The sequence below is a fragment of the Agelaius tricolor genome, unplaced genomic scaffold, assembly GCF_023055355.1.
Source record: "Agelaius tricolor isolate 1412-34295 unplaced genomic scaffold, bAgeTri1.0.p SCAF_10, whole genome shotgun sequence".
Classification (NCBI taxonomy): domain Eukaryota; kingdom Metazoa; phylum Chordata; class Aves; order Passeriformes; family Icteridae; genus Agelaius; species Agelaius tricolor.
Genome location: NW_027269270.1, coordinates 20,824,255 through 20,850,007, shown reverse-complemented (window position 1 = coordinate 20,850,007; position 25,753 = coordinate 20,824,255). Strand labels below are relative to the sequence as shown.

Genomic DNA, 25,753 nt, shown 5'->3' with positions numbered 1-25,753 from the left:
GCCTGCTGGGCCCCACTGCTCAGAGCGTCCTCGGTCAGAGAGCAGTGTCACCACTGATCCTGGCTGTGCCACTGCCAGCACATGCCACCCACAACACAGGCTCACCCATGCCTGACCGCAGGCACAGAAGTACTGCACCCCACACCACGTTCCCTGCCTCCTGCTGCCCCCACACAGGGCTGGGTGACTCAGTTTCCCCGCTTTTCAAGGTAAGATACTCCCCCGCAGCTTTGGGCAGGCAGTTTTGGTGCAGGGAGGGAGGGAGGGGCAGGCTGTGTGTGTCACATACATACCAGTGTCCATCCATCCAACCGTCCCTCTCCGAGAGAGGGAGGGAGGTTTGCTAAGCAAGGAAAAATCCCTGAGCAGAGGCACAGGGCACAAGAAGGGCCTTACATGGGCATGGGAACAGTGTTGTGCTTCCCAGCTGATGAGTGTGCAGCTGCCCTGGCCCCTCCACAGCCACCCACGGGCACCAGGCATCCCACCAGCATCACTGCCAGCACAGGGCAGTGGGTTCCACCACTGTTGCCCCACTGTCTTTCAGGCAGGATGGAAACTTGAGGGATGCAGGTCACTGCCAGGGCACAGGTCCTGCCCTCCCTGCTACAGCTCTGCCTGCTCACTGCCTTCTCATGGAGGGGGCACTCACAAGCACCCCAAAAGCTCCCAGGCATCCCCACATACACTCCAGTGCCCCCCTCCCCTTATCCTCATCACACCCATGGTACCCCCTGGCACCCCACACTGATTACCAGGAGTGCAACTCTTTTACACCCCACCCACACCCCCATCTGTCCCCCCTCCCCTACACCCAGTCCATTTGAGGTTTGTAAGTAGGGGCTTTCCCCCCAGGATGCAGCTGGCTGGGAGCTGGCCGTGCTAGGGGGCAGAACAAAGAGTTGGAGCGAGTGCCAGGGAGGTAAATATGGGGACCAAAGAGCAGACACTGCCAGTAGCATGGTGGGGCAGACTCCAGGGCCAGGAGACACCAGAGCCAGGGGACACCAGGACTTTGGCAGCATTTCTAGGGCAGGAAGAGGAAGCACTGGAGGGTGCAGCTGCCAGCACTTTGGGGGTGCGTTCGTCTTCCCTCTCCAAAGTATCCTGGAGGTGCAGGGGTTAAACATGAGGGACTTCAGGTAAACAAGAGGCCATTTTTGCTCCATGCCAAGCCCCCTCCCCACGTGCACCCTCCTCAGAGACCCTACAATAACAGGCTGGCGTGTGAGTCAGCTGGCCATCTGCCCGACCGGAGGAGCCCCTCCCTGGGCGCTGGCCCAAAGGAGCTCTGCAGAAGGCCCCTGGCCCTGGCCCCATGCACGCTCCCCCCAGCAGCAAACCCCTCGGCTAGCTGGCCCCACCGAGGGGGCTCCAGCTTCCAGCGAGCGTGGGAAGGGTGATGGAGGCTAATGAAATGCAGCCGGCCGAGAGAGCGGGCCCCGGGCTGCCCATGCGCACAGCCCAGCCAGATGTGGGAGCCTGGTATGACCCCCCTTCTTGGTGTACAGCCCCCTATCAGACATCAGAGAATCCCCACCGGGCTCACACCCAGACACACACACTTCCTGACACTCCCTCCTGCCTGGAAACCACTGGCAGATGCTCCCTGCCACCGTACCACAGGCATCCCCCACTGCATGCCCCTCCCAGCTCTCCCCACAGCACCCCGGCAAGGCCACCCTCCCCGCCTCAGCCTTCCTGGCACAGGCTGCCTGGGGTGACACAGGGTCCTGGGGCTGGCACAGCTCCACTAAAAAACCTCTCAGTCACCTTTGCCCAGCCCACTCAAGGCCCAGGGTACCCCACAGTCCCCATTTCCCCCAAGAGCCCAGCCAGGGCTCAGTGCCAGGGCTGCTGCCAGCGCCTGCCCTGCACCACCACCCGTACCATGGCACCCTGCAAAGCCCAACATGTGCCCGGGCCCTGGCACAGCACCCCCCCTTCCTTCTCCCTCCCTGCCCAGCTGGGCACAGGCAATGGGCACGGGAACAGGCATGTCCCAGCCTACGCTGTCTGCCTGGGGCATGCCAGGCTCTTCCCGCCCAGGATGCCAGCCCCAGAGATAGCTGGCATACACGCCTCCCCAGGGATTAAGAACACGAAGCCTCCCCTGCCCCGACAGCACAGTAATGGGCACCGTGCCCACCTCCAGCTCCTCCGAGAACCTGGGTTGCAGTAGGGTCCCCCTCTGCTGGTGCAGCAACTGGATAGACAGACACCACTGGGCATCCTCTGTCTCCTGCCAGCAAGATCCGCCCCTGGCTGGGCATCGGCAGAGCTGCTCAGCCTGTGTGCACGCAGCTGGCAGGGCTCAGCCACGGCGCATGGCACCCACGTGCAGCAGCACTCACCCTGGCAAAGGGCACCCCGCTCCAGGCACTGGGGCACAGATACCTGCTGGTCTGCTCTGACAAGGGCTGCACCCCAAATCCCAGCCTTGTACACAGACAGGCACATGCTGTCAGTGACCAGGCAGCAGGATGGCACTGTCAGCCTCACCCAGTGGTGACACAGTGCCACCATGACCAGCCCAGAGCCACCAGCCCATTTGGGTGCCCATCCAGTGGGGTCAGCTGGCATGGACCATGGCATCCTTCCTCTGAATCCCCAGCGCCCGCAGGCAGGGCTGGGGACACCTCAGGACACTGCCTTACCTTGGCTTGGCACTTGGTGTGGCAGGAGAGCTTGCAGCCTGCGGGAGAGAGAGGGAGAGAGGGTTATTGGAGGCAGGAGGGGGAGCAGAGCCAGGGGGCAGCCTGCAGGCACCCCACATGCAGGGCAGGAAGGAGGGGCACCCAACACTGCAGGGCACTGCAGAGCACCTTGGCACTGGGCACTGCCAGGACGTGCACATGCGTGCAGGGACACCCACACCTCACACTGGTGCACACACATTCCAGGTGGCACCAGCACAGCACAGCGGCAGGCACACAAAAAGTGGCTCTGGGGCACACACGGTGCCAACGTGCCAGTGAGTGTGTGGGAGTACAAGCCCCCATGCCCAGGGTGAACAGCATGGAGGCAGACCATGCACACAAAGGTCTCATGAGGTCTTATGGACACTGGCATGACTAAGAGCACCACAGGGGTGCTGCCATTGCTTGTGTTCTCTCCCTCCATCCCATGCACTGCTGCTGCACATTTTCACCCATGCCCTGTGGAGGGCACCTGTTCATGGGCAGTGCAGGCTTGTTTGCCACTGCTGGGGACACACACTTATACAGGGCACCACTATGCTGCCTGAATAGCCCTGCAAAGACACATGTCCCATCCCCAGGGGACACAAGGGTCCCCACGCAGCACGGCCACGGCCGCACCCCAGTCCCTGTTCCCCTTGGGCCTGTTTCCTGCAGCACAGGAAGCCTCATTGTTCCCGTTTCCTCTGTCCGCCCCTCGCACGGGGCTCAGCAACACCGCACACGTGCGAGGGCTGGCGGCCCCACCTGTGACCCACTGGGTGCCACGGGCAGCGAGCACAGCTCAGGGGTGACACCCACGTGTGTGCACAGACCCCCACCCATGCACACATATGTGGTGGCCACTGGACACTCACTGCACGTGCACGAAGCTGACACACAGCCACGTACACATGCGACACCTCAGTGTCTCCATGGGCCACCCTGGCCTCCCAGCCACCTTCCCACCCACCGCACACACTCTCTCACAGCCACAGCTCTCCCTCTAACACACAGGCACACGTGTGTGCAAAGACTGGCACAGGTTCCCACATTCAGACCCTTGTGCATGCAGACATACACACACATCCCCAATGTCCTGACCTCCCCGGCACGTCCCCGTGCACCCGCGCTCCCACAGCCCCAGCTCACCTCTGCAGGTGCTGCCCTGGCGCGTGATGGCCTGCCGGCAGATCCCGCAGGCCTTCACCTTCTTGAAGCTGGTCATCTTGAAGGAGTGTGCTGGAGGGGCCTCCAGGTCCTGGGGCTGGGGGAAACACGGGGCTTCGTCAGCAGGAACAAGGTGGCACCAAGACCCAGACACTCAGCTCTGACCTGCCTGTTTCCCCTGGCCAGCAGTTCATCCTCCACCCGTGTCCCCCACACCCCTTCACCTGTGTCCATGTCCTCTGCAGCAGTGGTACAGGGTATGGGCTACAGGATAGGGGGTACAGGGGAAAGAATGGGGGGTATGGAGTGGGAATAGGGGGTACAGGGGAAGGGATGGGGGGATGGAGGGGTATAGGGGGTACAGGGCAAGGGATGGGGGGGATATGGAGTAGGGATAGGGGGTACAGGGGAAGGGATGGGGGGTATGGAGTGGGAATAGAGGGTACAGGGGAAGGGATGGGGCTATGGAGTGGGGATAGGGGGTACAGGGGAAAGAATGGGGGGTATGGAGTGGGGATAGGGGGTACAGGGGAAAGAATGGGGGGTATGGAGTGGGGATAGGGGGTACCGGGGAAGGGGGGGGTGGGGCACTGCCTCCACCCCTTTAAATAGTCTCTGCCGCCCCCTGGCGGTGCGGGCCTCTGTGTAGTGTGTGTGTGCACGCATGCACACACTTGTGTGTTCATACGTTTGTGCATGTGCACATATATGTGTGTGTGCACGCACAGATTGTGTGCACAGATGTGTATGTGTGCATATGTGTGTCCACGCTGTTTGTGCTGTGCGTGCACATACAGAGGTGTGCACAGCTGTGTGCATGCACATGTATGAGCACATATGTGTGCGTGTGCGTGCCCAGATGTGTGCACACTCGTGCCTCCCTGCATGCTGGTACATCTCTGTGTGTCCCTGTGAATACGTGCCCTTGCACAAGTGTCTCTGTGAGCACATGTGTGTGGGCACAGCTGTGTATGTCTGCACACACAGGGGGTGAAAATGCTTGAATGCACATGTGTGCATGCAAACTCGTGTGCACGTGTGAATGGGAATAGATAAACGTGTAGATAATAAATGCGTGTATTTGCATGTGTGTGGGTACACAGATATGTGCACAAAAACCTATGTGCACACCTGACTACATGTGAGTGCTGCCAGTAAGGTGCCCATGCTGGGGGTGTCTCACTGTCATGCTGTGTTTTGGGGTGCATGCCAGGCAGCATGTGCTGAGGTGTGTATTGGAGGGGTGTAAAGGGGGCACAGAGCCCCCTGAGCATGAGCAGCCATGCCCACCCTGTCTGGCACAACCCACAGCAAGAGGAAGCTGATGCCACGAGTGTGACTGAGTGCAGGATGGATCCAAACTGTGCAAGCATGAACTGTGTGTGTTCATGCATGGGGGTTGAGGACAGGGAGGGGTCTTGGCACAGCTGCAGGCAGCCAGTGATCCTCCCAGACTCCCATTTGACTGTTTTTGGAGGGGGGCAACCCCTGGCAGCAGGCCAGCCCTGCCCACCCACCCGCTGCCAGATGAAGACGTGAGCCCCTGTAAATCCGCCTTTTCATGCCAAGACTAATGAGATTAAGCAGAGGCCCGGCGGCCCCCCCTTGCCTTGGCGCCCCGCTCTCCTCCAGCCCACTGCACCAGAGCCAAAAGGGATGGTGCCAAAGTGTCAGGGGGCCAGGTACCTCCCCACAAAATTCTCTGCCTCAGTTTCCCCAGTGCAGACAGAGACAGGAGATGGGCCATGCACGTGCACTGCACGCCCGTGTGTGTGTGTGCAAACACCCCTGGGGCTGTGAGGGTGCTGCACATGTAACGTGCAGTGCATGTGTCATGGCACTGCGTGCACATGCACACCTGCAGGCACACATGTCCCCAGCAGCTACAGCAGAGCAGTGGCACGGGCTCATTGCTCCCATACACAGGCCCATTGCCACTGTGCCCACACTCACACGGGTTTGTTCATGTGCCTGCAAGCCCCTCTTCCCTGGGCACCTGCTCCCACAGGGCCGCTCACAGGTGGTGCCTTGGCAGCCCCCTGAGCTGGTGCCACCCTGCTGGGTGTGTACACACACACACACACACAAGTGTGTGCTCAGACGCGGCGTCACCCACCCGGCAGCCGTGGGAAAAGCTCCCCCAGGACAGGGGCTCCCACGCCGCAGTTGCTGGGTGACAGTGAGACCTAATGATGCCATGAGCTCCTTTGCATATGCAAAGCAGCATCATTGCTGCAGGGCGCCCCGGGAAGAGGCCTTGCCCCCCGCTCCCAGGGACCCACTGGGATGCACAGGGATGCCGACACATCTCCCATGCACATACCCCCCGCTCTGCCCTGGCCTCCATGGCTTCATTAACAGCAATTATCCTCACTAGTGAAAGAGCTGGCCCTTTGATTCCCACACCCCCAGAGTCTCTTCTGTTTGTCTCATTGCCAACACCATCACTGTGCCAGAGGGGGACCAACGCAGCACCCAGCTTTATGCCCCCCCAGGACCCTGCTGCTGGAGGGGCACTCTGCCCACCCAGTGCCACTCTGCCAGCCAGGGAACCAGCCCATCCCACAAAACAATCCAGTCCCAGCTCTCCATACTGGCAGCATCCCAATTAGCCTCCCTGCCCCCAAGGCTGGAAACTGTTGGGGGGATGCAGGGGCATGGGCTGGAGGGCTTCTTGGGCACATCTCCTGGATATCCACCCATGGGTACCCACCTCCAGGGACCAGCACCCACATGGTGCAGGAGCAGGGGTGCAAAGGCATCCCTGGCCATGGGGCCCGCCAACATGCAGACCAAAGGAGGCTGGAAGGGGACCCAGGTGTCCTGGGTTGGAAGAGGCACCAGACAAAGATGCCAAATTAATCAAGAGCTAGGAGACCTGGGTTCATTGCCCAGCACTGCAGAGAGTGCAGTGGCAGCGGGGGGGAACCTGTGACACCCAGTTCCCCTGAGGCTGCAAAGCCACGGTGGGTGGAGGGCACCAGGACACCTGAGTGCAGCCTTGTAGGCTCAGGTCCACCCAGAGTTTTGCAACCCGCTGGGCCCCGGGACCCAGCTTGGTGACTGGGGAGAATGCAGAGTCCCAAACCCCCATAACTAACCAGATCCCCCCCAGTTTTCCGAGTTGCCCTTCCCTCGGAAGGGCAGATGAAGTAGCAGATCCCCTGCCCCAGGGAATGGTGAAGCCCCCGGCCAGTGACGCAGGCTGGGCATCGTGGGGGATCAGCCTCCCACCCTCCCCAAGTCCACAGTCCTTCCACACACAGATCCTTCTACAGCCCAGTATGTCCCACATCCCAGCCCGTTCCCCTCTCTTCGTGTACCCCCCAGCCTACTGCCCACCGCCACTTCTCTCTCGGGCTGGGTCCCGCTCCTCTCCCCACAGTCCCCGGGCTCCTCCCGGCCCCGCTCCGGTCCCCCCAGCCCCACCACGATGTCCGACCGACCCTAGCGGTCTCCGCTCCGTCCCGGTTCCCCCAGAGCCGGTCCTGGTGCCGGTCCAGCCCCGCCAGTTCCCCCTGCTCCCAGTCCGCCCGTCCCGGTGCAAACGCCCCCGCTCCGTCCCGCTGCCCTCGCATCCAGTCCCATCCACCGCCCGCTCCCGGGAGCAGCCCCGCTCCGCGACCCCGCGGCGCTGCCGTGCTGCTCCCCCCGGTGCGGCTCGTACCCAGAGCAGGCAGGAGAGGCACAGCCCGGTCATGCTGCCCGCGGCGCGTCCCCGGCCGGCCGAGCCCCCGGCCCCTCGCTCCGCCCGCCCGCCCCACCCCGGCCCCTCGCCGCCCCTCCGGCCGGGGGAGGAGGGGAGCGGCGAAGCCCCCCCGACCCCGCAGCGCCCCAATCGAGTCGGCCCGGAGGCGTCTGGGACACCCCCCCACCGCCAGCAGAGGGGCTGCGGGGGCCCGGAGTGGGGCTGTGCGTGTCCCAGGCCCCCTCTTCCCCACTCACACACATTTGGGATCCATTTCCTCCGCTGACCGGGGGACACCCGCCACCCACGTCACCCTCATCCCTCCTCCGGCCTCTGGCGGGTCCTGCGGCGGGATGCACCCCCCCCCCCATCCCCAGCCGAGTCCCCTGGGTGGTCCCGGGATGGGAGACGGGGAGGGATCAGCGGACATCCATGCGCGGAGCTGGGGGGCCTCAGCGAGGGGGGACAACCTCCAGGCGGGACGGCGAGCGGCTTGGCAGCCTGCGGCCCTGACGGGAATGGATTTGGCAGGGGGGTGCTCCAGCCACTCCTGGGGGGCTTGGCCGTGCGACACACGGTTCCCCCTCTCTCCGCCAGTGCTGACTCCGGCTCCAGCCTGGAAACTTGTGCTCAGCTGGCCGTGACCATGAGGGTGTGAGTCAGGGTGCGGGACGTGCCAGGGGGAAGGACACACCGACAGGACGAGCCATGGCTGGCATGGAAACCTGGGCATGGAGAGGACGTGGGCACTGTAATGCCCCCCTCCCCATGCCTCGGTTTCCCATCCATACTCTGCATAAAATCGCCAGCCCAGAAAGGAAGGGCAGGGTGGGATGGGGGTAGGCTGCCCTTCCCAGAGACTGGGGTTGCATCTGGCTCCTCCCAAAGTGCAGCATCCCCTCCCCAAAATATCCCTGTCCCATTGCCCTCCACCCCACCACTATGCTGTGCTCACCCAGCCCAGGGTAGTGATACCCCTGTGGGGATGTGCCAGCTGGGACAGAGGACAACACTTCCCACCTCTCCACGCCAACCAGATCCAGCCTGGGGGGACTGATCCTGCTCACAGCACCAAACAAGCAAAGAGCCACCCCTGCCCACCCCTCTCACACACCCCCCCCATCATTACAGCCGGTATTAATCAACCTCGTTACTGCTCACAAATGAAAGCCCCGGTGGAGAGAAGTGTCCACACCCCCCCATAAATCACCTCCTCCCATTCACTGCCGTGACAATCCCAGGCTCCTCAGAAGGGCAGGGACAAGGGTCATGCGACAGGGACAGGGTGGCTGCAGGGACACAGCCCATCACCATCATTTTAGGCTCATTTTCTCAGCAGGTGGACACGTATGGGGTCACTTAGCACAGGGACTCCTGCACAGGTTCTACTGGTGTAGGCATGTACTCCCAGTGCAGGGCCAGCCTTGGCAGGTCTCCTTTGTGTCCTGGGGTCACCATATCCCCAAGGCCCCCACACCCACTTCCAGCAGAGTGTCTGCACACTGCTCATGTGTGATGTGTACTCTCACATGCACACATCACACATGTCCCCCTGTGTACGTGCCAGGACACACTCATGTACACCACACACAGCCCATGTCACACATGGTGGGTGGGTCCCACGTGCGTGGGTACCTGTCAGCACAGAAAGGTCCAAGACACCTCTCTGTAACAGCTCACACCAACAGAGAGCCCTGCTGCTGCTGCCCCCAGCATACACAAATGTGTTAGGGGACACACACCCCATGGCAGCTCCATCAAGACCTCCTGTGCACCCACACCCGTGTGAGCTGCAGTTCACTCTCACCTCAGCCCCATCTGCATGCCCATGAACACACATGCACAGGTACACGTGTGCTACAGCCCCCTACGAGTCCGTGTCCTCACACCCACATCCGAAACACAGGGACAACGTGGTGGACACAGGACTGCACAACCACCAACCCACATCTCACCAAAGCCACCCACCCACACACAGCCCTGACCATCCCCCAGTACTCCCATCAGTTCATGGTCCTGCGTCCCTGGCGCGCTCTGGGGTCCCCAAGCAGTCAGAGGCCTCTCCTTCCTCCAGGCTGTGTCCCTGTCCTGGCATATACTGGACTGTCACCAGCCTGCAGTGACTCCCTCAGGCGCTGCCCGACAGTGGCTTTGGCACCTGCTTTTCTGGCATGGTGCAGCTGAAGTGTCCCATGCCATCCTGCCAGGCACGGGGCAGCTTCCCAAAGACTGAGAACGAAGTGAGGGTGGCGCAGTGGGAGTCCAGCACCCTCCAAGAGCTTCCCCCCCTCCCCGCCTCAGCTTGCGCAGCCTGGGTGGCAGAGCAGAATGAGTCCCCACAGCAGGTGCTGCATGGGCACGGGGATGCCCTGTGGGGCAATCCTTCGGCACATGGATCCCACACATGCCAGGTGCTGAGGGGCCCAGAGGTGCCCTACACAAGTGACCCCACAGGGGTCTCACACATTGGGCACAGGGAGCCCACACTGACTGGGTACTTTATGGGCATGGTGCTTCCCAGTGCCAGGTGTTTACAGGTACAAGGATCCCCCACACTGACCACTTTATGGGCACAGGGATTTCACTTGGGGGTGTTTTATGGGCACTGGGCTCCCCTCATGCACGGCACAGCGTTCCCTTTGTGGGTTCTATAAGGACACAGGGACACCCCCTGCCTCTACGGTCTCTCTGGTTCTATAAGGACACAGGATCCCAGCAGATCCCTTAGAATGAAAGGCTGTACAGCAGATCCTCTCCAGGCAGGCACTGCAGGGCTCCTCGGGTGTGGGAAGAGAGGGTCACAGTGAGACGCTGGGGGGGGGGGGGGGGGGGGGGGGGGGGCAAAAGGAGGGACAAAGGACATGCCCTGCACCCGGGCATGCATATGCAGGGTTTAACCCCCAGCTGCCCGGAGCAGGCAGGGCCAGCGGCAGCCCATACCCCACTCCCCGCACCCCGGAGCCCCCCAGCCCCGTGTCCCCCGCAGCCCCTAACCCTAACGCCGTGCCCGGCGATGCCCGCTTACCTCCCGGCGGCGGCGGGCGCGGAGGGGCAGGAGACAGGACACCAAGGACTTCCCCCAGCCAACCAAGGTGGCAAAGCACCAGCTCAGCCGGGTCATGGTGCCCCTGCCAGGGGCTCACCCGGCGGGGAGAGGGTGCAGGGGCCGACCCCTGCCCAGTGCACGCTCGGACCAGCGGCCGAACCCAGCCGTGCGCCGGCCGCAACAAGCTCCGGTGGCCGGGCAGTGCCCCCGAAGTGCCCAGCCCTGGGCACGGGGCCGTGCGACAGTGATGTGCTGGGGGGCTGCGGTCCCACCGGGCCCTGTCCCCCCCGCCGGTTCCCCAGCGTCGCCTGCGCGCTGGCAGCCAGGCAGGGAGCACCGTGCCCGCCCCTGTCCTGCAGTGCTTGGGTGGGAGCCAGCTTCGACACGCTCCCCCTCCTCCCCCTCCTCCTTCTCCTCCTCCTCCTCCTCCTCCTCCTCCTTCTCCTCCTCCCGCGCACGGGGCTCGGGGCTTTGCACCTCCGGCGTTCACCCGCCTGCCCTCCGGGCACGGCATCCCTGGGGTGGATGTCAGACCTTAACAGGGTCCCCCACTCCAGCGCCGTCAGTTTTGGGGGTGCAGGAGGTCGCACACGGTGGGTTCGATCGCAGCTCAATCCACGAGCCTCTCCCCGACCCTGCCTCAGTTTCCTTACAGTACCGCCTGCCCACCCCCAGCCCTAAGTGGCAGTGCCTACACACGGGCGGGGGGGACTTCCCTCCCCTCTGCCAGTCCTCCTTGTATCCCACCGAGCCTCTCCTCAGGAGCCTGAGGACACAATCAGGGACTCCCCACACGGTGCCCTTGCATTGGGGTGTCCCCAAAGCCTGCCTGGCTGACGTGCCATGCTGTGGGCACAGAATTACCGTGGGGAACCTCTCCCTGCAGGACAGCTCAAACCTGGGCACCTCCGCCTCGCCATGGGCCTTGCACAGGGCAGGGGAACAGAGTAACAGGGTGCAGCCCCCTGGGCACCGCACACCTCCATGCACCCATCGAGGTGGTGCCAAGAGCAGCAGGCAGCAGCACCCCTGGATGCTGCCATGACGCCATGCTGGTGCCGGGCAAGGACCCATCCCCACGGGGCAGCTGCTGGTGCCAAGCGTGGGCAGCGGCCATGCCAGGCATGGGCATAATTGCATTTGCCTTGGGAAGCCTCCCAGCAAGCAGCAGCAGCAGGGGGGGGTGCAGGAAGTTTGGGTGGTCCCCCACACTTCACAGCTGTCCCCCACAGCTCTGTCTGGCACCCTGGCGGTGGTAGAGGGCTGGAGGGCAGAGGGGGGCCGGTGAGCCTCAGGGAGGTGACATCACTGCTGGCTCCACGGTCCCCCACCCCCATTTAATTAGCAGATGGCCCCCGGCTCCCCCCCTGCCCCCCCACCCCGGCGGGCAGCGCCAGGCCTGTGCGGGGCCATTAGCTTTATTGGCTGTGCTGAACCGGGGCCAGGCCTCGTTAATTGAATTGCACCCACGCCAAGGATGGGTGAGAGTCTTCTCTGCCCCCCCAGCCCCTGGCACCCTCACCCTGGCCCTTGGCTGGGGCAGGGAGAGGGGACCCTGCTGCCAGGCTGCCGCAGTGGCGCGACGGGCAGGGGCACGTTTCCCCTGCAGGTGTTGGGGTCCTGCCCTCGCAGTGCCTGGCACAAGGCACGGGGGTGGTGCAATGAAGGGCACACACTGTGCCCTCTCAGCCTCACACCCACGCCAGCCACACGTGTACAGCTTGCACCCACACACGCAGCCACATAGCCGTGCTCACACAGCCTGCACACACGTGCAGTCACACGCACACCTGCACACGCATGCACACACACACGTGGTGATGCTGCTGCTCCACTGCCACCCAACACCCTGCCCAACCCCTATCCAATATGGGGTGCTGTGCCCCCTGCCCACAGTGGCACACACTGCAGGCTGGCATGGGGCAATGGGGTGCTGAGGAGGCTGGGGTCACCCCAAGTACTGACAGTGGCTCCCCTCTGCTCCCCAGCTGCACCTACAGGCCAACACCCACCCCAGAGCCAGGAGGGTGCTGGGAGGCCCAGGCTCCCACTCAGCATCACTTCCTACTTTCACTTTGGTGTCGAGCGAGGCCTGGCCGGGGTGACAACTGTGTCCCCAAAGACATCCAGGTGACACAGGTAAGGGCAACCTGCTCTACAAGGAGGGTCATGGCAGAGGATAGGACATGGGCATCACTGTGGCCATCCATCAAGATGGTGGTGGGGAGCAGGATGGCAGTGGGTGCCCCTGCCTGGACTGGTGGGATGGGCTGGCATCACCTTTGACCTCCCCCCCACAGGGGTTTTCAGCCCCCGGTCGAGAAGGAGCCCACAGGACAGGGCTGACACAGTACAGGGGTCCAGGCACAGTGAATGAGGTGAACTGCTGGGTTGGGGGCTCCCCAACAAGATGGAGCCTTGTCCAGAATGCTCTGGAAAGAGCTTCCACACTGGCTCTGGGTATAGCCCCCATGTGGAGGCCAGATGATTGGGGAGGGTTGTGGTCCTTGCTAGGGGGGGCTGCAGCTCCTGCAGGGGTCTCTGTGCCCACGGGCTGTTGTGCATGGGCGTGGCCTCTGTGCCAAGGTCTGCTGCTGGCTGCTTCTAGCAGAGTATGGGTCCTGGACCCCCTCCACAAAAACTGCAGGCAGGTTCTTCAGAGCATTCCTAATTTCCAGTCTTATTGGAGAGCATCAGGGTCCCCCCACGTCTGACACTGTCCTTCCTCTGCCCCTGCAAAAGCTGCACAGGGGGACCAGCCTTGCTGACCCTTTCCCCAGAGCTGGCACCCCCCAAAACAGGGAGCCAGGTGCTGGAGGCTAAGCTGCAGTGCCTGATGTGGTGTGGGCCGGGCGGGCTGTGGCTTCTGCAGCCCCACCGACCTCCCACACTTCCTCCTGCCCAAGGTACAAAAGGAGAAGCAGGCAGGCACAGCGTGGGCACAAGGACATGCCAGCGCACCCACAGCACTCAGCAACCGCCCCGGGGCAGCACACAGCTCCTGGACACAGGTAAGGGGGTTCTCCTCCCAGGGGAAACTGAGTACAAGTGGGGTGGGCAGATGCAAAGATAGCTCATCCGAGGTCTCTCAAGGGCACTGGAATGGGAACACGGGCAGCCCCAGACCTGTGTCCTGCTCCCTCACTGTGCCGTGGTAGAGGGCACAGGGCACTCACACGCTCGGGCACGTTTGGGCACAGCAGTGCACCCCCTCCTGTGAGTGCACATGCACCCTGCTGGGACACACACCCCGCCCCCCAAAGTGCTGCCCCACACCAGCCACAGTGACAAGTCACAGACCTTCCACCCCCATGGGCTACTTCCCTCACCCTGTCCCCAAGCTGCCACCCACCCCAAAATCACTGCACTGTGCCCTGTGGCCCCTCACCTCATGCCCGCAGCTCACCCAAACCCCATGCCAGCCATGCAGGCAACAGGCTGTGCCAGAGGGCTCTGCCTAGGGAGCTGAGCTCAGGGGGCTGCATATCAGGGCTGGTGTGCCCCTGTGCTCAACCACCCAGAAGCCCCCGCATTGTTCGTGATGTGAGTGAGGGAAGCGAGAGCAGAAGCAAAAGCAGCACTTCCCCTGCGCCAAACCCACATCCTGAATCCTGGCAAGCAGGGACAGGGATAAGGACAGGGACACAATAGGGATGTGGTGGGCTCAGTCCCTGGAACTCCCCAAGGAATGGGAGCAGAGGCTGAGAACATACAGGGGCAGGGCACATGGAGAGCTGAGAGGGTGCAGGATGGGACACCTTTGTCCCCCCATCTGGTCTATCCTATATAGTGGGGGAACATGGGCAGGGTAAGGGGTGCCTAACCTCCCCTCTCCACCTTAACAGCAGGCAGCTCTGGGGTAGAGCTGAGGGGCAGACACTCTCTCTGGGACAGAGTTTGGGGGTGCCAGGGGAGTGCCAGCCTGGAACCTCTCATCATTGCCCCTGCCTCTGCAGATCCCTGTAAGCAGCCATGGCAGGGGAAGGGGAGCTCAACCGTGTCATCAAGGACCTGCAGAGTAAGTGTGCCAACCAGTGCCCTGCCAGCATGCTCCCTGCATGGCACATCTCACCCTGGCCGTGCCAGATCCCTTCTTGCACCCAAGTCATGGGCAGTGGGGGGTGTGACTGCCAGGGGTGCTCCAGAGAATCCTTGTGCCAACTCTTCCACTGCTGCCTGCTCCCATCCTCACTGCCAGTCCCTGGAACTGGCAGTGCCCAGGAGGTGGCCATGCTCCTTGCTCCCCCTGCTCCCCTCCTTCATCCCGAGTTCTTTTTTCTCTCTGAAGAAAAGTAGGCTTGGTGGGGGATCTTATCACTCTCTACAACTATCTGAAATGAGTGGGGGAACATGGGAAGGGTTGTAGCCAGGAAGGAGTCAGTCTCTTCTCCCCAGTTACAAGGGTTAGGACAAGAGGAAATGGCCTCAAGTTGTGCCAGGAGAGGTTTAGAGTGGATATTAGGAAAAATTTCTTCATGGAAATGTTTATCAAGCATTGGAACAGGCTACCCAGGGAAGTAGTGGAGTCACCACCCATGGAGGCATTTAAAAGACATGTGGAAGTGGCATTTGGCTACATGGTTTAATGGTCGATTTGGAAGTGCTGGGTTAATGACTGAACTTGATCTTGGAGGTCTTTTCCAACTTAGATTCTATGATTCTATGGTTTCATCCACCATGAGAAATCCCTGAGGCTGGCTGTGGTGAGGCAGTTGAGGGAAGAGGGGTAGGATGGGAGAGGGTGCCATGCCAGCCCAGCCCTGCCATCCCGCAGAGACCGTGGCTGAGCTGAAATGCAGCTACCAGGAGCAGAACCTGCCGGTGACAGACGGGAGCCGGGAGCTGCACAGCCTCTGTGCCCAGCTAGAGTTCCTCCTCCAGGTACTGCTGCTCCTCCATCTCTGCTGCCCCCTGCCTCCTTTCCCCTTAGGCACAGCTGAGAGCAGAAGGGACTCTGAGTTAACCAGGCAGGGGATGGAGGAACCCCACCCAGCATTGTCTGGCCCTGGGCATCCCCAGCCACCTGGACCAGGTTCTCCCTAATCCACATGTGTAATTACATGTGCTGCAAAAGGGAAACTGAGGTATGGAGTGAAGAGAGGGACATCTGGACCAATCCTGCTGGGGGAGCTGGATGGATTCCAGCCCCACAGGGGACAGGCTGGGGGGAGCAGGGGATGCTCCCAGAAAAAAAAGTCCAAGCTTGTACCTCTGCCAGTTTGACCTCAAGGAGAAGAGAAGCTTCTTTGGGCAGCGCAAGGACTATTGGGACTTCTTGTGCCAGGGGCTGGCACGGTGCCGGCAGGAGCATGAAGGCATTCACTTCGTCACCTCCCTGGACAAGGTGGGCATGGGCTGGTGGGATGCCCAGGGACTTGTGCACATACATGAACTTCTGCTTGCTTGTGGGTGCACACACACCTCTGCACAGGCACACACTCGCTTGGGCACCAAGCGTTTGCCCACTGGTGCTATAAACGGTTTTGTCCCCTCTGGGATCCCCACTGCGCCCCAGGCTGAACCCTGGGGACCCTCTTTCCCTGCATGGGCTAGGAGGGAGGTGTGTGGAGGGGCAGACTGGAGTGACAGGGATTGATAACCCCCTCTCCCCCACAGCTGAAGACCCCTGTGGGCAGGGGCCGAGCCTTTCTGCGGTACTGCCTGGTGCACCGGCAGCTGGCAGAGTCCCTGCAGCTCTGCCTTCTCGACCCTGAGAGCCTCTGGTGAGAGCAGGGGCACACTGAGGGCATGCTCCTGGTGTTGGGGGACATGGCCAGGGTGGACAGTGCCCTGCAGCACCCAGTCAGCAGAGGTGCTGCAGGCACGTGTGACTGTCCAGGGCATAGAGGGATGCATGTTTTGTGGTTGCAGTGAGTGGTACTACGCCCGTAGCCCCTTCCTGAGCCCTAAACGGCGAGAGGAGATCCTGGGCAGCCTCTATGAGCTGGACGGTGTCACCTTCCACCTGGCTCTGTACAGGAGTGACCTGGACACCGCCTGGCCCATGTTCTCCGAGTGAGCTTGGGGACACTGGGGGCACCAGGGGCATTGGCAGCACTGGGGATGTCAAGGGCATCAGAGGCACCTGGGGCTTAGCATTGCAGAGAAGCATGTGTGCATTGCCCCACTGCCCTAGACCCCACACAGCACTCCAGATGTGCCAGCTCTCAATGGAGGGCACAGTCCCTGGCACCAGCATGCACACCCTGCCTGTGCCTGCAAACATGCCACATGCATGTGTACACACACACAGAGCCATCCTCTGCTTGAGTATATCCCTGCTGCAACACCATGACACTGTGACATCTGACACACAGGGACACATGTATGTGCTTGCACACCCTTGCCCCGGGCACACTTGTGGGGGCATCATGGATGCAGCTGTTCCAGCACACTCACACCTGTTCTGCTGCCCACACACCCGTGTGCACAGACTGTCACAAGCACACATGCTTGGGTCGATGGATGCCACATGTTCTGTGGGTGCTCAGGCTGGTGGCTGATCCCCTGCTCTGCTGCCCCCCAGATTCTTGAAGGCTGCTGTGCCCAGCAAGCCTAAATGGAGGGTGGTAATGCCCTTTTCCCCTTGGGGGTGACCTCGTAGTCCTGAGCCCTGTGTCCCCTCTAGGCCACTGGTACGGCCCAGCCTGGTGATCAGGAGCAGCCCAGCAAAGACAGCCCTGCAGACAGACAGGATCAGCACTGCGGCACATGGATGGTCTGATGGCACTGGCCATCCCACTGTGGCACTCCATGAGCCACCAGCCCATCCCTCCCCACCCACTTTGGCTGCCCTGCAGGCAGGGAGTGTGCAAGTGGAAGATATAGAGGAAGATTCAGAGGATGGGGAGATGAAGAAGGACATGGAAGAGGAGGATGAAGAGGACGTGGAGGAGGATGACAGTAAAGATACAAAGGAGGTAAAGGTGGAGGATGTGAAGGTGGAGGATGTGGAAGTGGACGTGGAGGAGGATTTGGAAGAGAAGCATGAAGAGTTGGAGGAGGAGAAGGAGATGAAGGATTTGGATGTAGAGGAACTGGAGGATGCACATGGCACTGGCAAAGCAGCCCAGCCTGGCATGTCCCCCCTGTCCAGTGGCACAAGGTGCATGCTGGGGTCCCTGTCCCTGGTGCCCAGGCAGCCGGGTGGGACAGAGGAATCCCTGCAGGCGCTGGTGTCGCAGCTCTGGGCCGAGCTGGGGCAGCGGGAGGCGGCGGCCCAGGCGCTGGCGGCGCGGCTGGCGCGGGCGGACCGGCGGCAGCGGCGGCAGGAGGAGGGCAGTGCCCGGCGGGCACAGCTCTGGGCACGCCAGGAGGAGGCACTGCGGGAAACCAACACCTTCCTGCAGCGGGCACTGGAGGCAGCGGTGGCAGCGAGGGAGCCGGGGGCACTGGCACGGGCACAGGAGGAGGCACGGGGCTGGCAAGAAGTGGCAGAGGAGCGGGGCACCCAGCTGGCCAGGGCGCTGGCAGAGACGGCGGCGCTGACCTCGCGCCTGCAGGAATGCCAGCTGGTGGCGGCAGGACGGACGGACGTGCTGAAGGATGCTGGTACCTCAGATGAGTTGGCTGCCGTGGAGGAGGTGCTGCGGCAGGCACTGGAGCTCGCCCGTGGTCTCCAGGAGCTCCCACGAGCCCCACAGGCAGAAGGGGAGCCCAGCACGGTCACCAGCATGGCCATGGTATGGGCAAGCCCAAGGGAATCCCGTGGTGGGGTGGGGTTTGGGGTCCAGGATTGAGCCCCCACTCTCCCCCAGCGCTTGGCCAGCCTGGCTGTCTCAGCACAGGAGGAGACCTGGCAGAGCCGGCAGCAGCTCCAGGCCCAGCAACAGGAGATGGCACGGCTGCAGGAGGAGCTCAGCAGGTCAGGCAGTGACCCCTTCTTCCACCACCCATCACCCCAGAGTGGGACCTCCTATCTCCACCTGCCAGAGGGTTTCCCAATGATGTCCTGCTTGGACACAGCCAACCAGTAGCTGGGGATTGGCAGGGGGAGGGAGGGAGGGAAGGAAGGATTTGAGGGGGGAGGACCGGAGGGAGGGGTCAATTTGGGACTGATAGGTGGGTGGAAGGGTAGGTGGGCAGAGTTGGAGTGGTTTGGCGTTAGTAGATAGAGGGAGGGAAGGAGGGATCAATTTAGTGTGAGTGAATGGAGATGGGACGGTGGATGGAGAGAAACAGGGATAAATTTGGGGTAGGTAGATGGGTGGGTGGGCAGAAGACAAGAGGTATGGATGTGGAGAAGGATGGATGAACAGAGGGAAAACGGATGGGTGGCAGTGGAAAAGCGGATGGGGAGAGAGCTTGAGGATGGATGGGCAACAGCAGAGAAAAGAAGGGAGGGAGGGAAGGAGGGAGGGAGCGAGGGAGAGAGGGAGGGAGGGAGGGAGGAACCAGCGGCGGGAGGTTTATCCGCATGCATGGAGGGACAGAGAGACGACCAGCTGGCAGACAGGGAGACCGTGTCGGCACTGTCCCGCGGCAGGGCCCGGCAGGACGGTGAGCGCTGGGCATCGGCGCTGCAGCGGGCGCAGCGGGAGGCCCTGGAGCGGGAGGCCACGCGCGGCGCCGAGCAGGCACGGCAGCAGGAGCTCATCCGCGACATGAAGGGGCGGCTGCTGGAGCTGCTGCGGTGAGAGCCCCGGGGACTCCACGCAAGGGCAAGGGGACCCACACCCCTTTGCCCAGAGGAGGGCACCAGAGCCCAGGCGAAGGCAGTGCTGACCTCTCCCCTCCCGCAGGGAGAAGGATGCCCTGTGGCAGAAGACGGAGGGCATTGACGCTCCGGTGCCCAGCCCGGTGCCCCGCGACCCAGGGCTGTGTGCCCGCTGCCACAAGGATTTCCGCCTCCTCTCCCGGCGGTACAGCTGCAGGTGGGCTGGGAGGGGAACGGGGGCTGGCTCTGGCACGGTGCGGGCTCAGCTCTCACCTCCTGCTCTCTCAGCAGGCTGTGCCAGGGCAAGGTGTGCCACACCTGCTCCGTGGACATGGGCAAGCACGGCCGCTGCTGCCTGATTTGCTACCAGCAGAGGCACCCGCAGGCCACATGAGCAGGGACAGCAGCCCTGGCACCACGTCTGGGACACCTTCCACCCTGGCTGCCTCCTCTTGGACTTACTGGGGTGTCCAGGGCCCGCATGCAGGTCCCGCTGCCCAGCATTTTGGGTTTGACATGTGTCTTTCTTGCGGCTGGTCCACAAAGAGGAAAACTACTCATTTCTGCTACCCCTGTGTCTTCCGTGTCATCCATCGGTCGCTGCCAGATTGAGACTGGGGTTGGGTGCGGGTGGGAAATGCTGCTGTGGGGGTGTTCGAGTTCTCCTGGGGGGAAACCATCCCCAAAAAGGGTGTCCTAGCTGCAGCCAGGGTGAGCCACTGCCTGCACCATCCCACAGTGGGGAGAGTAGACAGCTCTTGGCCAACAGCTCTGGCTTCCTACCACACTGCAAGCAACCACTTGGGCAAGAGGTTTCTCAGATGCAAAGGTGATGGGCTGTCCTGGCTCAGCACCCCCACTGACTCTGCTCTGCCCCAAGTCTCCAGGGTTCCCACCTGGGTGCTTGGGACCCCCGTACCCACCCATGAGCCAGTGCATGGGTGACATCTGCTGATGTCCCCATGGTTATGAACCCCTAGGAACCCAGATCAAGGTCAATGGAGGAGCAGTATGGGACTCCAGTGGAGAGATGTGTAGGTGTGTAGGTGTAGGGCAGACATCCTGAGGCTTGGCACACAGAGTGGAAAGAGACTCCTTAGCAGGGTCACAGTCCCCTCTTCAGCTCCTTGACCCCAGTCAAGTGTCAGCCCCAGTTGCCCAAGCCAGGGCGGAAACATCCCGGTTGTGTAAGGCACAGGTTCCCAGCCCTTTGCACAACAATCTCCTGACACCGTGGCTGGCGGGGAGAGGGGGTGCCTGGGGTGCTGGTACCCTTCAGGCAGGGGTCACAGGGCTGGCTCGGTGTAAGGGGCTGCTCAGAGATCTTTCAATGATTTGCTCTGCTGGGGCTGAGATTGGGTTGGAAAGGGAATGACTTTGTCCCCAGGTGGGATACACTCCACATAGAGATTATCGAAGTGCCAGGACCTGTCTGGGGAGCTGTAGGAAGCAAAACCTGGGCTTGGGTCCCCTGTGGGGATGTACAGGATGCTGAACCCTGTCCTGGAAGAAGGGTTACCCACACTCTGACAGGCTCAGCAGGCAGCACTGTTTTGGCACTGTCGCCAGGGAGGTGCCCTGGCCCTGACCTGCCATGTCCCTTCCCGTGGCAAAGAGGAGGCAGACATGGGTGACAAACCCATCAACTCCTTTATTGCTGGATGGTCATCGGGTAAATACACCATCCCCACAGCAGGCTCACAGAGTCCACAGGGTCACAGGCTTTGTCCCAAAGAGAGGGAAGGGTGGAGAGTTGACATCACTCCCCTGGCAATGGGGTCCTACCACCTTGCCATCCAAGCCCCCTTCCAGCTGGGGTCCAGCGTCCAATCGTGGCCCTGCCCACCCCCATGGCATCACCACCCACTTTCCAGGGGGCTGGATGAGGATGCTGAGGTGTGTGGGGTGCTTGGATATGCTGGTACCCACAAGGGCTGGGTCCTAGAAGAGCTCAGAGGGTGGTGGATGTATTGCCAGAGGTGGAGGCATAGGAGGCGCGGCCGTAACGGGCAACAGCATCCTTGCTGATCAGCCCACGCTGCGCTAGGATCTTGAGGAAGCTGTTGCGAAACTTTTGACCGATGAAGGCATAGATGATAGGGTTGATGCAGCTGTGGGCAAAGCCCAGGACCTGCGTGATAGAGAGGGCTGTGTCGATGCTGTTCCTCCTCTCACAGGTCTCGGCAATGGCACGCATCCTCATGAGGGTGTCGCTCACCAGTGTGATGTTGTAGGGCAGCCAGCAGATGAGGAAGACCAGCACCACAGCGAAGATAACCTTCATGGCCCGCTGCTTCTGGGCATTCTTGGTCTGCAGGAGGGTGTGGATGGTGACGCCATAGCAGAAGAGCATCACCAGCAGGGGCAAGATGAAGCCGAAGGTCTGCGGCAGGATCCGCAGCACCACCCGCCACTTGGCCGTGTCCTCGCCGCTGATGCGCTCATAGCACACGGTGCCGTTGTTGGGCGAGCGGAAAGCCTCACGGAAGAGCAGCACTGGCAGGGAGAGCAGCGTGGAGAAAACCCAGATGCCCAAGCAGACAAACTTCACCCAGTGCCTCTTCTCAGTGGCAGCCCGTGTGGCGTAGACGATGGCCAGGTAGCGGTCCACGCTAATGCAGGCCAGCAGAAGGATGCCACTGTAGAAGTTGGCTTCCTGCAGCACGGAGATGGCTTTGCACATCACAGTGCCAAAGACCCACTCGTGGGCTCGGTAGGCTGCCCAGAGCGGCAGGGTCAAAGCGAAGAGCAGGTCTGCCACGGCCAGGTTGAGCAAGTAGACGTCGGTGACAGAGCGGCTGGTGTGGATGGAGGTCACCACCAGCACCACCAGCCCGTTCCCCACCACACTGAGGATGAAGACGAGGCAGTAGATCACCACCACCAGGTACTTGTTGAGGGCAGAGCTTTCAGGCCGGCACGGAGAGGATGAGATAGCAGTGTCAGGCATGGCTGTGCTGTAGTCATAGGTGTAGTTGTAAAGGTACAAGATGTTGGAGAGATCCCCACTGTAGGACAAGGACTCCATTTTGCCTGTGGAGCACAGAATGGCATGAGCTGGGTGGGGTGGCAGTGTTGTGGACCAGGGGTGACAGCATCTCTGGGTCCTCTGGCATTTCCATTGTCCCCCAGGTCCCCTCCCAGCCAGTGGGCAGCAGTCCTTCATCACTCCACTGTGATGGAGGACACAGCATCCACACTGTGGATGGTCAGTACTGCAGGTAAACACTGCTCCTCATATACCCCCTTGTAAAACAACCCCTGCATGCCTCAGTCTCCTGCATCTCACCCCAATCCTGTTCCTTTCCTGACTTCTGTGGAAGAGGTTCCCCCACAGAATGATCATCTTTTCTCAGTTTGAGAGGCTTCCCCATCAATGTAGCATCACATCCCTCCAGGAGACATCCGGCTCCTCCAGAAACCCTGGGCTACCCTGCTTACTGTGGGTCCTTCAAAAGCCTCTCAGCTCTTTGGCTATCTCAGGGCCCCTCAGGCACCTACAAAGTTCTTCAAGAACCCCTGTATCCCTCCAGCCTCTCCACCCCCTCAAGTATTGCTGCTGTGATGCCTGGAAGGGAGCTGCCCTTCCTGCCACCTCAGCCAGCAGCAAGGCTGTGGTCATGGTGCCTGGGCAGCAGCACTCAGGAAGGTCTGAAGGTGTTTTTGTGCCCTTCTTCCACCTGGCAACACTGGTTTTGCTCCTGCGGGAGTGGTTTCAAGCCCCGGGCGGAAAGACATGTCGCACTTTGCAGGCAGCTTTGGAAATATTACATCTCTGGTTTTCCTGTTGCTCAGCTGGGCACTGCCGTGTCCCCCCGTGCTTGGCCTCAATGGGGAAATCACAGGTGCCAGTCGCTTTTCCTGTCTCCTCACACATAGGAGACGGTGAGCTTGCTCCGTTCCTGCCTCCCCAAGGACCACTGGCTTTCAGTCTTCTCCCAGAATGGATCTGGACTCTTGTTTCACTCTGGTTTCACCCCTCTGTCCCATTTCTGAGCCCCCAACCCTTCCAGGGCTTGGAGATTCCAGGACTGCTTGGGGTGCTGAGTCCCCCCAGTGCTGGGGGCTCCAAGCTGGCCCTGTTTGAACCCAAACCATCTCTGGAACTGACTTTCCCCTTTTGACTGATATGAACTCCCTGTTGCAGCTGGGCTGGTGCCACCGCCCAGAAAAATCTGTCCCTGGCTCTGCTTATCCTCTCTTGCAGTGATCCAGGGATGGAAATCCTGGGATGGTAACCCCAGGGTGGTGATGCTGGGATGCTGAGACATCAGCATCCCGGAGGACTGCAACCAGGGATGCTGCCAGTGCTGATGGGGGAATGTCCTCCCTAGTGGGGCTCCCACAGGCACGGGGCAGAGCCTGATGCCAGTACTTCCCCTGCATCTATTTCTGGCTGCTGCTTTCTGCCTCCCCACTCCAAAACCCTGGTGGTTCCTCTGGAAACATGTATTCCCTGGGTACAGCACACACAGACACCCCACAGCTGGCCCAGATGAGAGGAACAAGCAGCACTCCATTTCCCCTCCTGACCCTGGCAGGGCTTGGGGACAATGGGGTGGCTCTGGGGCTCCCAGTGGGGAGGAAAGAGGGACATGCCATGGGGAAGGATCCTCCTAGCTCATCACTGTGCAAGGAAATAGGAGCAGGTTTTTTTCCCCATGGCACCCGAAGTTGATGTCCCTGGAGACTATGGAGGGTTTGCACCCCAGATGAGCCCTCAGCACAGCCTTGGGCATTCTCACCCACCACCTTCCTCTACCAAGCAGCCTCTTGGGCAGCTGCAGCAACCCACCCCAGCTCCCAGAGTGGAAATTGATGGGGCTCAGATGGGAGCTGTCAAAGCCCAAGGAAAGCCACAATCTCCAGTGGCACACCCCACGGACTCACTGCTTGCTGCTGTCGCCGTCCCCTCAAATGTGGAGTCTTCTCCTGATCCCAAGTTGTTTCTCACTGGGAAGCACACAGGTACAGGTTTAAATCCAGATGTCACCTCCAAAGGGCTCCGGTACAAAGTGTGGTGGGATGCAGGGCAGCCCCAGACCCAGGGATCTCTCCAGCCAGAGGATCCCTCACCTGCGCCTGCAGCTGTGCCACCTCCCAGCACCCCTTCCCTCCACCGCCCACTTTATACTGCCCGGGGAGGAAATGTTGCAAAATCTTCTCCCAGAATGAAGCGGAAGTGGCAGCCAAATGGACCCTTCTGTGGTCCCCCCAGATGCCTTTCCCAGTCCGAGGGGAGCGCGCAGCCCTCTGTCACCCTCCTGTCCCATCCTGTCCCAGGATGTCCCAGGCCATCCTGCATGGGGGGTGCACCCAGGGGTTCATTGCCATCCCTGCGATGATGGACCCCGGGGGTCTCCATCTGGGGGTCTCCAGTTTGTCCCCAGGTCCTCCGTGGATGAGGGCATCCCCTTCAAGGCACCCCTGTGTGCTGCAGTCCCCCCAGGAGAGCAGAAGGTCTCCAAGGCCATGGCCAGTGGGTGATGGCAATGCAGGGCTCTGTGCCTCAGTTTCCCCACTGACAGAGCAAGGGTGGTGTCAGCATTTGGGGGATGCACAGGGGCACTGCAAGGCTGGTTGCCTTCTCTTGGGGGTTGCTGTGGGGGATCCCCCTAGAGTAGAGTCCCATGTTCCTCCTGCCCTGGCTGTGCCTTGCCAAGCTAAGCCAAGCCAAGCCATGCCATCAATGCCACCAGACAGAGCCGTGCCCCTGTGCCAGCCCCACAGACTTAGGGAGTGCTGTGGCTCTGAGTGCCCCCATTGCTTTTAGGGGAGAACTGCACACAAGGGCATTCCCCATGCACCCTCATTAATCTGGGGCTCTCACAAACACTGTAAGCACCCCCATCCTCACAGCTTTCCATGCTTGTCAGTCATAGGGTAACCCACGTTTTGGGGCACCTGGTAAGTGCCACCATCATATGCCTTGGGTATCCCCACAGACTCAAGGACACTCCTATTCTCTGTGGGAACACCTGCCCAGTTTTGGGCAAACCCCAGCTCCAGGGCACCATTACAGCCCCCCTAGGATACCCCCATTCCCTGTGTCACCTCACATTTTTGAGTCCCTGTAGCTGTGAAATTATCCATTTTGCAAGACACCATTTTTCCCTGTAAGCACCCCCATATTGCGGGGGCACCAATTCTTACACAGACCCCCATACACTGGGGCACACCTGCTGCTTCCTAGGTCACTCCTATAATCCTAAGGGCACCCCACTGTTTCGGGGACGCCCAACACGGTGAGCATTCAATTAACGGGGGGGGGGGGGGGGGGGGGGGGGGAGGGAACCTCACACTCTTGGGGACTTCCAAACCGCAGGCACCCCACATATCCCTGCCTCACCCCGGCTCGCCGTGATGCCCATACCACGAGGATCCCCCAGTGCACCCCTGCACTTGTGTCCCACCCTATTTAGGGCACACCCCCGTGTCCCACCGCATTCGGGGCACACCCCCGTGTCCCACCGCACTCGGGGCACACCCCCGTGTCCCACCGCATTTAGGGGACA

At 61.3% G+C, this 25,753-nt stretch overlaps 3 protein-coding genes and 1 long non-coding RNA gene across 9 annotated transcripts in view; 2 read left to right on the top strand and 2 right to left on the bottom strand.

Moving 5' to 3' along the window:
- Positions 1 to 10,697, bottom strand: part of TNS1 (tensin 1) — a 68,990-nt gene extending 58,293 nt beyond the window's left edge. For 3 of the 6 annotated variants that reach the window (XM_071435179.1, XM_071435181.1, XM_071435182.1), the window contains exons 1-3: positions 10,562 to 10,696; positions 3,831 to 3,945; positions 2,658 to 2,695 (exon numbers count right to left, since the gene is read on the bottom strand). In XM_071435179.1, coding sequence (XP_071291280.1) covers positions 2,658 to 2,695; positions 3,831 to 3,945; positions 10,562 to 10,657 — 249 coding nt within the window. In that variant the 5' untranslated portion in view covers positions 10,658 to 10,696. Of the gene's footprint in view, positions 1 to 2,657; positions 2,696 to 3,830; positions 3,946 to 7,793; positions 7,822 to 10,561 lie in introns of those variants that run through there. The other 3 variants (XM_071435177.1, XM_071435178.1, XM_071435180.1) reach the window with 2 other exon arrangements.
- A 1,969-nt stretch (positions 10,698 to 12,666) lies between these two features.
- On the top strand, positions 12,667 to 14,600 carry LOC139593807 (uncharacterized). Its single transcript, XR_011680400.1, has 3 exons — positions 12,667 to 12,721; positions 13,489 to 13,593; positions 14,539 to 14,600. It is a non-coding gene; the product is annotated as an uncharacterized lncRNA (long non-coding RNA).
- A 644-nt stretch (positions 14,601 to 15,244) lies between these two features.
- RUFY4 (RUN and FYVE domain containing 4) lies at positions 15,245 to 19,807 on the top strand. Its single transcript, XM_071435175.1, is given in 9 exon segments — positions 15,245 to 15,463; positions 15,801 to 15,926; positions 16,199 to 16,305; positions 16,454 to 16,597; positions 17,211 to 18,264; positions 18,340 to 18,446; positions 19,068 to 19,214; positions 19,324 to 19,511; positions 19,514 to 19,807. Coding segments are annotated over 9 exon segments (2,142 nt in total). The 5' UTR covers positions 15,245 to 15,313; the 3' UTR covers positions 19,633 to 19,807.
- A 1,062-nt stretch (positions 19,808 to 20,869) lies between these two features.
- On the bottom strand, positions 20,870 to 24,348 carry LOC139593805 (C-X-C chemokine receptor type 2-like). Its single transcript, XM_071435174.1, has 2 exons — positions 24,129 to 24,348; positions 20,870 to 22,271 (listed from the first exon to the last, which is right to left on the bottom strand). Exon 2 carries the CDS (start codon positions 22,264 to 22,266, stop codon positions 21,190 to 21,192), a length of 1,077 nt encoding a protein of 358 aa, XP_071291275.1. The 5' UTR covers positions 22,267 to 22,271; positions 24,129 to 24,348; the 3' UTR covers positions 20,870 to 21,189.
- Between the last annotated feature and the right edge of the window lie 1,405 nt (positions 24,349 to 25,753).

What these genes read in the sequence shown, in the direction of transcription:
- LOC139593805 (XM_071435174.1), bottom strand. Translation starts at nt 22,266, where the DNA reads ATGGAGTCCTTGTCCTACAGTGGGGATCTCTCCAACATCTTGTACCTT.